The sequence below is a fragment of the Carlito syrichta genome, unplaced genomic scaffold, assembly GCF_000164805.1.
Source record: "Carlito syrichta isolate Samal-C Ts95f unplaced genomic scaffold, Tarsius_syrichta-2.0.1 Scaffold311138, whole genome shotgun sequence".
In the NCBI taxonomy this organism is placed as follows: Eukaryota; Metazoa; Chordata; class Mammalia; order Primates; family Tarsiidae; genus Carlito; species Carlito syrichta.
This window is the reverse complement of record NW_007255234.1, coordinates 32,154-48,322: the sequence shown is the minus strand read 5'-3', so window position 1 is coordinate 48,322 and position 16,169 is coordinate 32,154. Positions and strand designations below refer to the sequence as shown.

The 16,169-nt window shown below is 41.0% G+C and overlaps 1 protein-coding gene across 1 annotated transcript in view; it reads left to right on the top strand.

Moving 5' to 3' along the window:
* LOC103271046 (beta-catenin-like protein 1) overlaps nt 1–16,169 on the top strand; it is a 67,802-nt gene that overhangs the window by 24,365 nt on the left and 27,268 nt on the right. The window contains exons 4-7 of the mRNA XM_021717808.1: nt 3,367–3,460; nt 6,341–6,432; nt 15,589–15,661; nt 15,902–15,960. Coding sequence (XP_021573483.1) covers nt 3,367–3,460; nt 6,341–6,432; nt 15,589–15,661; nt 15,902–15,960 — 318 coding nt within the window. The remainder of the gene's footprint in view (nt 1–3,366; nt 3,461–6,340; nt 6,433–15,588; nt 15,662–15,901; nt 15,961–16,169) is intronic.

Genomic DNA, 16,169 nt, shown 5'->3' with positions numbered 1-16,169 from the left:
TAGATAGAGTCAGGGCCAGACTGTTGGGTTCTGTGGGCCTCAGTGAGAGGTTGTGTGGGATTGCCAGTGTGAAGGGGAGTAATTGGGGAACTGTAATCAAGGCAGTGGTACCATAGTCCGACCAAACAGTTTGAACAGACCACTCTGACAGCTATATTGATAATGGATTAGAAGGACAAGAGTGGAAGCTAAAAAATTGCTAGTTAGGTTGCAACAGGCCTGAATTTTGCTTGATGTCCATATTACCATACGTATTCTCAGTACTTGTTTGATTAAGATTCAATGGATGTGGGATCTTAGTGTTGTTGTTTTTTATTTATGAAATTTATGAAACTCCTAGTGGATAGAAAAACTCTAACTCTTGAGATAGCTTATTGGCAGATGGCAGCGGATAGAAAAAGAATCCTCCTTCAAACCCTCTCATCTGTCTCTCTTATTTCCCCCTCTTCTCTTATATCTGTCCTTTTTGGTCAAGTGGAAAAAGGTATCTGATCATGCCCTTGAACTTTATCTCAGTGTAGGAACTGCTGGAGTATTGTTTGGGAGGCCTGCTAACAAGTTGAAATTACCAGTGACTTATCAGAAGACATCAGGTCTAAGACAGTCCTTATTGCCAAGGCCAGGGTTGCTCTGGCTGATGCTTTAATCCCCAAGCAGGATTTGTTTTTAGTTTCAGACTTGGTCACAGGTCCAAAAAATTGAAGGTAGACCCAAGGGGTTAGAGGGAGTAGGACAGAATGCTAATTTGTGCTTCTAACTCTGCAATATCCAGAGCTTTGCATTACATCAATATTTTTTGAAGGGTTTTCTGAACTAAATGTATTTTGACTGCGTTTGGCCTTCCAGCAATCAGATAAAATTGCATTTAACCCAGCTAAACATAAAGTTTTACACTTTGCAAGCTTAGAAAGGCTGCCTGTTAGAAGTTAGATTTCCATAGCAAGAAAAAAGATTTTCTCCAGCCAGACATCCATTATCCACAACCATTCAACTCCAGGATTTAAACGCATTGCTCACTGCCAGTGTCCCCACCACTTTCCAGACAGAGGAGATGGGAAACATAACTAAGAATCAAGGAAAGGGAAAAAAATTAATGCAGACAAAGCAGCAGTAAGCAATTGAAACTGGTGAAGCAGCTTGCAGAACTGACAAGTGGTGTGATACCCAGCGGAGCTGCAGTGTCTGCTGCTTTAGGACTCAGGGAGATTATAAGTCAATCAGGGTGATTTAGGGAAAAACATACTGTGTCATGGTTCATATTTTTCTCCCAGATGTTTTTCTGTTTTCTCTCACATACTCAAATTGTCCAATTAATTAAGAAAAACATTGCAGTGGATTTCTTTGGTGAAGCCTTTGCTGGTTGTGAGATTTGAGAGCAAGATTGTTATCTCCTGGCCAAAGGGGAAAATAGCTTCTTCTATTTCCAACATGCTCTCAATTCTGGCATCAGTGTCCCCTCAAAGAGTATCCACTCATTCCTCACATCAGGGCATAAAAGGGAGCCTCGAAAAATCCAATTCATTTGTGATTCAGGTATTGCAAATTAGTCAATAATTTTAGCTTTTCCCCTCATCCAGATATTTCCCTTAAGTTTTGCTCAGAGAGAGAGAAGAGTTTATATTTCAAGATCTGTCCCTCTTGCCATCGCTTCCCTCCTCAGGCTCAGTTTGAATCGTGTCTGTCAAATGCCTCACACACATGCTCAGGAAATGTCCGTTGAAAGAGATCGTTTCCTTCTCATTTTCCCCCTCCTTTCTCTCCTCACATTGAAGTAATAGTGGATTACTATATGAAGTAATGTAGCATTGTGCTAGACTTTGAAGGGTATACCAAGATGGATGAGGTGAAGTGCCTGCCTTTAAGGAACTTGACTTTTTCTTAGCTGGTGGGGGTTCCGAACAGTGAATTATCAGATATCAAAAGGAGTAAAGGGCTATAGTCAGACTCTGCTTGTTTCTTTGAGCAGCTTCCATGAACCAGACCCCGGGTAAGACATGTCACATACTTTCATTTTATCTTTATAATTTAACCCCATTTATAAGTGAGGAAACAGGCACTGAGCAGGAAGACAACACAAGGAAGATAACTTGTCTTCAGATACAGGTTTGCTTATTGGTTATGCTTAGGAGTCTATTACCAGATAGATAATCACTTCTTGATGATAGAAAATTAGATGTTTCTTTAGTTATCCTCCTAGGTGTGCCTAAGGATTACCTAAGGGCAGTCTGTCTAGAACACAGATTGTACACAGAAGCTAACATGAAGTAGTAAAAGTATTATTTTACCTAAGGAGAAGGAAACCTAGTTTTTGCCTTTGCTGCCACTGCTCAGTAGCTGTGCAGTCTTGGCTAAGTCACTAACCTCATGAATATCAGCTGTTGATGTGGCTACTGAAAGTTTTCTATCTCAAAATGTGTGAATCAAATAAAATGAGAGAAATACAATAACTTTCTGTGCATTAAATGTAATACAAATATAAGGCATTTTATTATGCTAATATTCTTTTTAAAAGGGAACTGTGGCTGTGCTCAGTGACTCAGTCTGTAGTCCCAGCACTTTGGGAGGCCGAGGCAAGTGGATTACCTGAACCCGTGGGTTTGAGACCAGCCGGGCAACTTGGTGAGACCTCGTCTCTGCAATAACTCAAAAATTAGCCCGGTGTGGTAGCGTGAGCCTGTAGTTCTGGCTACTTGGAAGGCTGAGGCAAAAGGATCGCTGGAGCCCAGCAGGTTGACGCTGGGGTGGACGTGAAGGTGCCACTGCACTCCAGCCTGGGTAACGGAGTGAGACTCCAACTCAAAAAAAAAAGGGGGGGAACTAGAAATGCTTCGTAAGTAATAGTCTCATAAAAGCATGGAAAGTCAAGAACGTTTGGGGTTTAACCCTAAATTTTGAGGTCAACATAAAATGTGACTAGTTCCAAATAGACATTCCTTGGTGCGTTGGTCTAGAAATGTGTTTTGGCTTGAATGACTGTTTACCTGACTTAAGATGGCATTCTTGTAAGGTAAAGTACTTCAGAGAAGGAGTGCCAGGCTTGGTTTCAGATGTTCTCTGCTCAAGTGCTGGCACTGCCACTCACTAATTGTTTCATATTGAATTTTATTTTGTCTCCTTAAACATCAACTTACTCATCTTAAATTAGGGATAATGATGTTGCTCTTTACTTGCATCAGGGTCACTTTAAGGCTTGAAGTAGATAATAGCATAGAAGAACGTATTGTTGAATCATTGAAGAACCATAGATTGCTGATTATTTACTTACTTTGTTCATTCAGATAGTGCAGAGGTGAGTGGGAATGGGTGCATTTTGGGGACCATTTTGTGACATGTGCCCCTTTCGCCTTCTGCATCCTGTTCCTGCAGGTAGATGGGCAGGTGGTAGCACTACTGGTACAGAATCTGGAGCGCCTGGATGAGTCTGTGAAGGAGGAGGCGGATGGCGTCCATAACACTCTCGGTGAGAGAAGGCATGCCTGCCATTTCTGTGTTTCTCTGTGTTTGTTTTGGGACTTGGTGCTCATTTCCCTTCCTCCTTCATAATAGAGTCAACAGCGGGAGTGTTTTCCTTCCTTCTGCTCCCAAACTGTCTTTTCAGAAATGAAGACCTCTGTGTAAATTTCATATAACTGCAGCTTTGGTTTGGCTTGCAGGTAATAAAAGCAGAAATCCACTAAGTAGGTAACCTTCCTAGACAAAAATCACTGGCCCCTTTTAGCAGGCCTTTGCCTCCAAAGGTTAGGGCAAAATCTATGTAGGGTGGGCTTTTTTTTTCCATTGGAGTATGTATATTAAAATTTTAAAAATCATTTTAAGTTGATTTTTCTTATCACTTTCCTTCAGTGGAACTACAACTACAAGGTGTACTTTTATAGGACATTTCATTTTATATGAAAAAGAGTTAATGTTTCTTTTTCTTACGTATAGCTTGCCACATACACTGTTAGTTGAAATAATGATACTAACCTGGCTCCCCCTACATTAGGTGTTCCTTGAAGTAGATTCTTCTGTAGTATTTCTCCTCTTCCTTCTTGAATCTCTCCGGTCTCCCTTTGCAAAGTTGCTGAACCAGTAGCCTATTTAAAATTGTGTTTTGGGTTAGTCTTCTTTATCACTGGTCACTGTCTTATAAAACCACAGGTGACATACCTATAAGCAGAACTTAAGCAATGAATAAGTCTTGGCAGAAGCAGACAATTTGATGAGATTAGTTTTTCTGTCAGCTTCTTTGGGTACCACAGATTTCTCTTGAACTTTAGACTGTTCAGTGAGGGTTATTGTAGAGAGGAGGGAAGATGGGCAGCTAGGGGGCAAGAGGAGAGAACACTAATTTGGGAGTTGGCTCTAGTCTAGAATTTGGCATTGCCATTTGTTAGCATAATGCTGCAGAATCAAAAGCTTACCCAAAGTCTTACTGCTGATTAAAAGGGCCTGACATAATGGCAGAAGCACCCGAATGGCAATCTACAGAGGTCTGACTGGTTTCAGCCTGGTCAGCTTCCCACCGCTCAGGAGACTCATCCCTCTCTGCCTTATTGAGAACCTGATGCTAGAGGATGGGGTGGGTTAGTTAGGCATGGTTCTGCTCCTGACGGGGCATACTGATGGGAAAATCTTGAACCGAAAGGAAAGACAATACAGGGTGCCAAGTGGTATAACAGGAGTCAGTGAAAAGCACTATGTGAGCGTGGAGGATTGCTGGAGAGGAGCAGGTAGCTGAATGGGGCTGGCGAGGAAGAGAGGTGCGTTTGACAGGTGGAGGAGTGGGGAAGGACCCTCAGGCAGGGAAGTATCATTTGCAAAGTCATGAATGGGGATGGGCTTTGGAAAAAGATTCAGAATGTCTTATAACAGTGGGAGGTGGGAGTGGTGGGAGATGGGACTGGAGGAGTAAGTTTGTCCAGATTATGGGACACCTTGTAAACTGTGGCAAGAAGTTTGAATTTTGTTCTAGGGGACCATAGGAAGCTGTTTAAAGTATAAGCAGAAGAATAAGATAAAGGCATAGACTCTTAAAATGAATGAGTTGATTTTTTAAGAAAATATGAGAAAGTAATTGAGGCTGTCGTAATGCTCTTCATCTCTCAGTGTCTCATGTCTATTGTGCTCACACTGCTTTGTATTTCCCCTGCCTGGTCATCCTTAACTTGCTGTTGGTGTGACTGACATGGGAAAAGCAGTGAGAAGGAAGATAGGAGGTAATGGAGATTTCTTCAACCCTTCCTCCTTCAAAGTTTACAACCAGGGTGTTCCTAAGCATTGTGCTTAGGAAACACAGAACTGCATCTGCTTTATAATAGGAACACATTCAAGGTTATGGAGCTGGGAGACATGCAACCATTTGATGTCATAAGGACTATAGGTGATTTAAGAAAAGAAATTCTCCTTTTTAGTGTCATAGACATACAATCATTTTTTTATTTTTGGCGTTGGAGTCTCACTCTTTCACTCAGACTGGAGTGCAGTGGCCGCTCCCGGCCACCGCAGCCTCAACCTGCTGGGCTCCGGCGATCCTTCCGCCCCAGCCTTCCAAGTAGCCGGAATTACAGGCATGTGCTACCACGCCCGGCTGATTTTTGGATTTATTGAAGAGATGAGGTCTCGCTGCCCAGGCGGGTCTCGAACCTGCAGGCTCAGACAATCCACTCACCTCAGTCTTCCAAAGGCGCGGGATTACAGGCTGAGCCACCGAGCCCGGCTACAATCACTTTTTTTCCTCCTAATCTTTAATTTTTCTATGAAGTAACGCTTAGACTATTGTAGGTGATAACAGGACCAATTATATTTGCTTCCTAGTACCTGGCAGTTACCTCTGCTAGCATGACCTTTCCCCTCTGTGCATGTTATTTTGTTCATTTTAAAAGATCATGCTCACCTCCCTTGCAATATGATGCAGAGAAAGAGAACTAAAATTGAATGAATCAGGAAAGGAAGAGACTCTGAATTCACCATTCCCTGATTTTTTTCCTAAGTCTTCTGCCTAGCTCCCTATCTCTTTAGTCACTGATTTTTGCAACCTCCAGCATGAGGGACTAAGTTTGCCTTCTTAGGCAGATATCCACTCTTTTGTGTGTTCTGCTCCAGTGTTATTTCACATTAGCGCAAACAATCTCACTATTTGTAAATTTCATCACTTTGAGCTGTGAGTTTTACTTGTAACATAACTTGAAGGAAAACACCACAGCAATTTCCTGGTTAATCTGAAAACGACAACACAACATCTGACTGGGAGGAGTACAGGGAAGTGGGAATTGGAGTAAAATACCTGTTATGGGAAATAAGCTTATTGCAGACGGAAACAAAGTTATCCTCTCCAACAGTGGTGTCTGTCTCCCTTCAGCTATTGTGGAGAATATGGCTGAGTTCCGGCCGGAGATGTGTACAGAGGGAGCCCAGCAGGGTCTTCTGCAGTGGCTGTTGAAGAGGCTGAAGGTAAGTTTGCCTTTGTGGGAGTGCTGCTCAAACTTCTCTTTGCTCTGGACATGGCTGATGCTGGGTCATTGGTGTAGACTTATTCCAAGCCATATGATTTAGTTTGGAAAGCTTCTGGTTATCTCTTGCATCTTTTACTTCTCCCTTTCTGTTTGTTTTAAAAGAAGAGGCTTTAAAAATAGCCTTTAATGCCTCTGAAAATACAGACATGTTGTAAATACAAACAAATTGATGTGATACAGAAGGTATAAAACTGAAAATAAAAGTTTCCCTCTACTGATCCCTTCTAGTTCTAATTCCCAGAGGCAGTTAATGTTTTTATCTACCAGAAATTGTCTGTGCGTATATGAGAGGGAGTGTGCTTTACAGACAGAATTATATAATGTTTTCTTATGCAACTTAGTTTTTTCATTGAATTAATGACTGTCTAGTATTGTACAGATGTACCACAATTAATTTAACCATTCTTTCTGTAAGTTTTTACTGTTATTAACCACACTGCAGTGAATAGAGTAGTCCCCTCTTATCCATGGTTTTGCTTTCTGCGTTTCAGATGCCCGTGGTTAACCGCGGTCCAAAAATAGGTAAATACAGTACAATAAAATATCTTGAGATAGAGAGACCGCATTCACATAACTTTTATTACCATATATTGTTATAATTGCTGTATTTTATTATTGTTAATCTAGAAATGTGCCTTACTTATAATTAAGCTTTATCATACATATATATGTATAGAAAAAAACATAGTATATATCTGTGTACTATCTGTGGTTATAGCTTCCACTGGGTCTTGGAATGTGCTTCCCACAGATAAGGGGGGACTACTGTAGACACACACTTCTTTTCATAAACATTTGTCTCAGCTTATCTGTCTGATAAATTCCTAGGACTAGAATTGATAGGCCAAAGGGTATATGCACACTAACTTTTTTGGTATTGCCAAAGTCGTCTTTCCTCTATAAAGACTTCTCCACTGATTTGAGAGTATCTATTTCCCTCTACTCCTAGCAACACTGGGTATTGTCAGTCTTAAAGTTTTGTTGACCTGATAGTGAAAACTGATATTTTAATTTGGAATTTTAAAATTAAGTAAATTATATTGGTTTCTAGTTTTTTATTAGCTATTTGCAGTCATTTCTTTTAGTTTCTTATTTATTTATTTATTTATTTGTTTGTTTATCTGGGGACCGAGGGTCAGAGTCTCACTCTGTCTGTCAGGCTGGAGTGCAGTGGTATACTCACGGCTACTATGGCCTCTGTCTGCTGGGTCAGGTGATCCTTTCACCGCAGCCTTCCAAGTAGCTGGAACTACAGGCATACTCCACAACACCCAAGTGATTTTTTTGATGTGTTGTAGAGACGAGTTCTTGCTAAGTTGCCCAGACTGGTCTGGAACTCCTGCCTCCCAAAGTGCTGGAATTACAGGCATTAGCCACTGCCCCTTGCTCTTAGCTTCTTTGTCCAGATTTCTATTGAGTGTTCATTCTCTTTCCCCCGTAGCATAGTCCCTTTGGCTGTCTTTTTTACAATAAGCACTGTCCAGTAGAGTAAATGAAGAAAAGAAGAGCAAAAGCTTGTTTCTGAATAGTTTTAACCAAAGGTGTGATGGGAGACAGCTTGGAACAGCTTACATGCTACAGAAATTATCTTCTAGCCGGCAAAGATTCCAACTTTTTGGTGAGAGGGAGGCCCAGAAAGAGATCCAGAAAGTCTAGGTTGTATCACATCGTATTTATTCTCCACCCATCTTGGCAAGTCTAAGGGAGAAGGTTCTGCCTGAGATATCATGTTCCTTGATTTCCTCTCTCTCTGGTAATCCAGGTCTTTCCCAGTTATACTTAAGCCTTTTTTTTTTTAATGTTAAGTATGTAACAGACTTACATACATATTGACTCAAAGATATTCAGCTAGCCCAATAGTTATCAGTGGGTATGGGCACATTTACCTGGCAGAGTTCAGTAAACCATTAACTTCCTGCAAACTCCACCCCTCTTTCCTTTCAGTCTTGCATTCAGCATGTGGAAATTCAGCAAATTCAGCATTATCATTTGTAACTGCTTTTTGACCTTTGTCTTGAGTCTAGCTGTCCTTTGGTTTTAAGACTAGACTTATTTCTCATTTAATTTCCTTTATGTCTCCCTAAACTCAGTTTCTTCTTTTCTTAATATTCAACACATCTTTATTCTCCTCAGTCTTGAGACATTTTGGAAGTGTGAAGATGGGAAAGTAAAGTAGAACACCAAGTTAAGGGGATGGGGTAGATGCCAAGGACCTGAGTTGGTGAGGTGGCCACAGATTTAGGGCCCCAGCCTTAAATGTGTAAAATGCTCCAATAGGACAAAATTCTACTCAGTTAACTTGAGATATGATGATACCTATTCCAGGATCCATCATTAAACCAGAGTGTAAGACCTCCTTTGCCTCTTGAAAGGTGTTGAAACTTGCCAAATTGATTTTTGGGTGTTTGACTTGGATGCCTTTATCATTATGATGGTAAGAAGTAGTAATAAAGAGGCCCATTTGGTAGTCTAGCAAGCTATTGTCTCTTGCCTCGTGTGTTTGTGTAATTCTCAGGGTCTAAATAGCCTTGCTACTATCTCTGAAGCAGTTTTTCAAGGTTTGGGGGCTGTTTAAACATTCAAATGCTATTTGGTTATTTTGCTAGTAAGCGACGTACCTTTAGGAAAAGCCTGTACTGCCCAGGCATAATAGATTCTTTAATTAATTAATTATTGAAAGGAAGTCCTGCTTAAGGATGAGGCAGCAAAAAGCCATGCCTTTAAAAGCAATGCCTTGCCCCTATTTCTCAATATCTGGGAAAGTACTTGTTATAATTGTCTTCAACATTATGGTGATTCGTGGTGAATACTGGACCCAAATCCTGACTTTCCATTTATTCGCTGTGTAACTGTGACCATTGGTTCCTTAATTTGGCCTGTTTTCTCCTTTGAAAAATGGAGATCATATTTCCTGCCCTTCTAGTCTTATAGGGTTATTGTCAATGCCAAATGTGATAATACTTTTCAATAAACCCATAGCAATGGGTTTCAACTGAGGGTTTGGATTAAGATCACCGGTGGAACTTTAAAAAATACAGGTTCCCAAATTCTACCCCTTTTTTAGTCTGTCATGGGTATATTTTAGAAAATTCCCCATGTGATTCTAATGTGCAGTTCTCACTACAGTCCACTAGTCTCTAGAAATGTGAACCTTCCTGTCACCCATTTTTATTCTGTAGACTGGTTTAAAACACCGTTTTTGCGATGCCGTTCCCTGTTCAATCACTACCTTAGAGTGATGCTGAGGCCCCTACATCAGATCCCATCATCTCTGCCTACTTTTTAAAGCCCCTTAACCTGCCCCAGTGTAGCCTTTTCACTTCTCAACATTGACCTTTTAGATGTCTCTTTCAATCTATCCCCTGCTCTGCGAAGGTCAACATTATTTTGGCCTCCGTGTCTGGTTTTGTTCATGCTCCCGTCTCTATCAGGAATTACTAACGCCTTTCTTCCTTCTATATTTCTAAATTATACACACCCTTCATGAGACAGCTTAAATCTCTGCTCTTCTGTGTAGCCTCCATCACTTTTAGGACTGAAAGGAAATTTATAAGTTCTGCTGATAAAAATTTTAAAAATTGAGACCTGCAGACTCATATAGTTAGTTAGAGATAGAGCTAGGGTTTAGTAAAACCCAAGCCTCCAGAATGTTCTTCGTGCACCCTTTCCGTAGCCCTGCTTTGACCTCAGCCTATACTGCCCTCCTTCTTTTATGAAAACAGACCCCTTCATTTTTTCCCTGATGAGAGTTTGTCTCTGTGGGTTCTAGTGTATACCCATGACTGTGTGATATTCCTTCTTACGGAACATCTTTTCTTCATCTGTAAAGTAGAGATGAGTCTGTCACCTGGCTGAATTTAATATTATTATGTGTACTCATTTTTTTTCCTCTCCAAAGAATCTGAAATTCCATAAGAAAAAGTATAGGATTTCTGTTATATTTGCCTCTCCTCAGTTCTCAAAATTCCATTCCCATCCAGGAGCATCAGCATCACCTGGCAACTTGTTAGAAATGAATTCTTAGCCGGGCTCGGTGGCTCAGCCTGTAATCCCGCGCCTTTGGGAGGCTGAGATGAGTGGATTGCCTGCACCCGCGGGTTCGAGACCCGCCTGGGCAGCGAGACCTCATCTCTACAATAAATCAAAAAATCAGCCGGGCGTGGTAGCGCGCGCCTGTAATTCCGGCTACTCGGAAGGCTGAGGCGGAAGGATCGCCGGAGCCCAGCAGGTTGAGGCTGCGGTGGCCGGGAGCGGCCACTGCACTCCAGTCTGGGCGACAGAGTGAGACTCCAACTCAAAAAAAAAAAAAAAAGAAAGGAATTCTTGGTTCCACTCAGACCCACTGAATTGGCAAAGCTCTGGGAGGGGAACCCAGCAACCTGTGTTTTCACAAGCCCTCCAGGTGATACTGATGTAAGCTATAGTCTGAGAACTAAGGTCCTAGAGTACTTACGTCTAGATTGCTTGATAAAACCTTGCGATTCGACTGATCATCCCATACTTATTCAGTAATCCTTGAGTAATTTTTAAGTGAATGGCACATTGGTGACAGGCATTTTAGTCTTGAATTTCTCCTTTTGTGCTGGTAGCCTCGCAGTGTATAGATATATTCATGGGTCTCTTCATCCAACGAATGAAACCTCACTAATTTGTTCTAATGAGGATAAAACCCATTGCAGATGATTGCATGAAATGGCTTAGTAGGTAAGCAGATAACAGTAGTGTGAGGGAGACTGCATCAGTTTATTTTTTAAATGGGGAATACAAGCTTATGAGGATATCATGTACTATTGAAAATAATACTAAAACCAAGTATTAATTTTCTTTTCTAAAGAAACAAAGTTAAGATTCGATTTTATTTGCCAGTTAAATTAGTGCTTCAGAAGCAGTTGCAAAATTCAGCATATGAGTTAATGAATTGGCTAAGGTATATTACATGTGTTACTAGTTGATGCTAAAATCTTTAGCTTCTTATGACCAGAGGTTGGGATTTTGCAGGGCACAGTCTGCTTTGACAATTGTACAGGGCTGTAGATGTGCCTGAACCTGCCTCCATGTGTCCAGGTACCAGAGGTGAGCTGCAGATACAACCTGCAGCTTCTGGCTGTGGGTGGCAGCATAATTGTTTTGTACCTTCCAGAAAAGCAGCAGCTCCCAAAAAGGCAAAGTTTAATTTTATTCAAGGCTAGTGCATGTTGAATATAGACCCAGGCATGACTGTAATTACTTTGACAGCTGAAGGATTTAGGATCACCAGGATCCTGGATAGAGGAGAGCCCCACAAGCTCCAAGTCTCACTGGGTAACCGTGAAATCCAAGAAACTCTACTAACTGACTGAAATCTTGTTTCTCCTGATGTTGAATAAATGTAATTTGGTAGTTTGGCATTGTGCAATCTCTGGCTGAGATTAAACAGAAATAAAATTTCCTTGGTAAGTTTTGTCTTTGGCTAGACATGAAAGGTTAGTAGCCTTCCTTCCTACCAGGCATCATTTATTTATGTTCCAGATTAAAATGTTGGGTTGTTGTCGTCATTATCACTAAGTTTTTCCCATCTGATATAATTTTCATGTATTAACTGCCCACTACATGCTAAGTTTTGTTCTAGAACCGAATGTAAATTTTTTTTTTTTTTTGAATCGGGATCTTACTCTGTTGCCTGTGCTGGAGTCCAGTGGCATGATCACTGCTTACGACAGCCTCGACCTCCCAGGCTCAGGTGATCCTTTCATCTCAGCCTCCTGAGTAGCTGGGACTACAGGCATTTGCCACCTCACCTAGCTAATTTTTAAAAATTTTTTAAAGAGATGAGGTCTCACTATGTTGCCCAGTCTGGTCTTAAACTCCTGAACTCACGTGATTCTCTGGCCTCAGTCCTCCAAAGTGCTGGGTTTACAGGCATGAGCCACTGCGCCTGGCCTACATACCTTAGTTCCTCATAAGCAACCCTGCCAAAAGGGTGCAGCTATCCCCAGTTTACAGATGCAGGAAGAATCCCAGAGAGGGGAAATGCCTTGCCCAAACTTCATCGGATGCATGTGGGAGAGCCTGTGAGCACTGGGCCTAGGCATCTCTGAAGCCACCTCCTCTTGCCCAGCTGCTTCCCAATCTACTTCCCAGCCGGCACCACTCAGGTCATGAAGCATCGCAGGGCTTAGAGTTGGGGTGTTGTTGGGTCTCATCTTTTTGGTTTCCTGGTTAGATTCTTCCTTTATGCCAATTTTTCGGGGGCTTGTATATTTTGAGTTGGAGTCTCACTCGTCACCGAGGCTGGAGTGCAGTGGCACACTCACGGCCATCGCAACCTCAACTTGTAGGGCTCAGGTGATCCTTCTGCCTCAGCCTTCCAAGTAGCTGGAACTACAGGCATGCACCACCACGCCCAGCTAATTTTTTTATTTACTGTAGAGATGAGGTTTCACCTAGTTGCCCAGACTGGTCTCGATCCTGTGGTCTCAGGTAGTCCTCTCACCTCGGCCTCCCAAAGTGCTGGGATTATAGGCCTGAGCCACTATGACATTGGGTTAGAGAGAGAGTAATTTGACCAAGACTACGTAACTATTAAGTCTGAGATTTTAACTCAGATATTTCTGATTCTGGTCATCAGAAAAACCTGTGGTACCTACTGTGTGTTAGACACTTTCATATTATCTTACTTAATTCTCATAGTAACTCTCCAAAGACACTTTTAAAAAATTTTCATTTTACAAATGTCCAAGAAATGTACTTGTGTCATAGATTCTCATTATCAGTTGCTCTTATTGTCTCCATAGTTTTGTCTTTATAGCACCCCATGCCAAAAAGTATTTAACAGTCCCATTTATTAAGTAGTAGGTCCAAACCATTTAATGTGTTTTTATGTCCTAATGATTTACTAGCGAATTGAAAAAATTATACACTTAAATTGAAAGAGAAATATTGTTATTTTATTTTTAAATACCATGATTACTTCCTAATGGATGTCTGTGCCTTTTGGATACTGCTCAACTTCTCAAACCCTGGACTCAGATTTAACAACACCAGCACCCTCATTCCTGTTGCACATTGATTTTCACAGTTGTTTTTGTCACAGCAACTGTCAAATCCCAGCACCAGAAACATATGATGTCACCAAAAGAAATGTACTTCAAGCTACTAGTTAATCCAGTGTCAACAGATGTCAAGTGTTACCGTGTTATCCTTGAAAATTTCAAATATCCTGGAGTGAATTCGGTGTGGGACCACAGTTACAGTATACAGTTTGGGAACTGCAGACTTTGTGTCACATAGGTAGTGGCATGCTCATAAATTAGTCTTAGGTGTATCTGATCCCAGATCCATGTTCTTTCTTTTTTATTTATTTATTTGAATTAGACTGTACTACTTAATACAATTAACTTTAATTCAATGTAATGTTTTGAAATGCCACAGCAGTGGACTGGGTTCAGGTCTAATTCACCTCTGTTTGCTATTGTACTTAATTCTGTGTTTTACACATAGCAGATGCCCAGTAATTATTTATTGAAAGAAAGCGGGAAAACTTCCATAACTTGAAAACAGTTTATAAAATCAAATAAAGAACAAGAGGCACTGGACCCATAGAAAGACTGTGACTCTAGTGGCCTGATGTCTTTTGGCTTCTTTCAGTTATGTATATCTTGTTTCAAACAAGAACCCAGCCCTTGAAAAGCTAACATATAAGTTAGTGTGGCTTAAATTATTTAAAGTAAAATAGCAATACTTGGAACTTAAATAATTTGAGTGAGAATTTTATTAGCATTTATTTGATTCTGATAGAGAGGTTGTGTTTTGATTTTTATAAAACTGTTTTTCTTAAAGTGAGAAACACCATGGATTGCATTTAAGCCCTGGCTGTTATTCTGAATTTTTTGAAACAAGGCCTCAAGCTTGCCCAAGAAGCATAACTTGTAGTCAGCATATGTAAGACCTTTCGTTTACAGTTGTTTTAACCTAAGGTGGTCTTACCTGGTTGGCCTCCTGAAGCCCTATGGGGTGTACTTAGGCTCGACCAGGAAGACATGCACAGAAAATGGAAATGAGGCTGGATGTTTCTTGTTGAGGCGCCACTCTTCCCTCTTTAGTACAAAATCAATGCCTAAATAGAACTATGAATAGTGCTAAGGCGATGGAAGTGTTAGCTTCAAGATAAACATTTCCCCTGTCCTTTATAGGTACAGAAATTATTTGTCACTTCAAAAACCTGGATAGGTAGCAGAGGCTGCTGCTAATGAACAATCCTTGTCTGTGTGCCTGAATTTTAAAGGTCATGGGTACTGTAAATACAGACACACAAGTGGGTTTGCTCTTCTCTGTGCACCTTTATCCAAGTGCCTGTGTTAATGGTAAGATATTTAAGTCTCACCACTGAAACAATGATGTGGACAGTCATGAAAGAGATTCTGTGCAGTAGATGTGCCTCCTCTGAAACTCCCAAGTCGTAGAACATGCAGCAAGGAAAGAATTGTGGATAGTAATTTGGGTGTTAAAATATTAACACATTTTTGCATATTTAATGCGGTTTCCTTTTTAAATAGTGGGCAGATTATAGCATGCAAGCAGATAGGTTTATGATTTCAAATTAAATTTTAAACATTCAAAAAATCCAAAAGGAACTACTTTGTTATAAATAGCATTCAGCTAATCTAAAGAAGAAACTTGCTTTCTTTTCAACTTCTGATCGTGCCAACTAATTTATAGCCTAATTTTATTATTTTAACCGTGAATGAAGCTTCATGATGAGTTTTAACCTTGGAAGCTAAAACTTTTATTCATCTAGTTCACATTAGAGTATGTACTATAGGGTTGACATAGTCTCTGGACTCAAAATGGGAAATCTGGGAAGGCTTCACAGAGGAGGTAACATTGGCACCTGGGCATGAAGACTGTGAGAGCCATCGTGTTCACCTGCCGTTTATGGTTTTACTATGTAGTAGTCTCTTGAGAGCAGAAGCGGGCTTTTTTACCCTTCTCCTGCCTTTTCCATTTCTAACTTCTGCTTCTCTCTAACTCAGATCTTGTACTTATGAAAAATGTGTCCTCTGGAAGGAAGTAAGACCCCTTAGTATTTTTCTCATTTCTCCTGTTTCCCCCATAGGCAAAGATGCCTTTCGATGCCAACAAGCTATACTGCAGTGAAGTGCTGGCCATCTTGCTCCAGGACAATGATGGTGAGGCGCCCTCTCAGTATTGATATTCTGTTAGGATAGGAGCCAGGCTTGTTTCAGATCATGACAGCAAGCTCTCTTGCCTTTGGCATCCCCTTGCTCTCCCTCTTGCTCCCTGTGCAGCTTTTGTACTCTGTCAAGCTGTATTGATTTTGTTTGCTGATGTATCAGTGTTAGACGGCTGTAAAATCTGACAGTTAGCTTCATTTTTTTTTTTCTTCCTCTATTTTTTTCCCCTCTTAGAAAACAGGGAATTGCTTGGGGAGCTGGATGGAATCGATGTGCTTCTTCAGCAGTTATCCGTGAGTAATTCTTATGCTTCCTGTCTGCCGTAAGACACATGGCCTGCTTTGAATGGGCGGTGGGGCCGGAGGCTGTGGGAAGGAGTAAGCCATGTGATGCATGCCATATGGGGCATGTTGGCAGGTTGGAGGTACATTGGAGGGACATGGTTTGTCTCTTCTTAGTCCTTTGCTCTTTATGACCAGATATCACAGTGTATTGGATATGA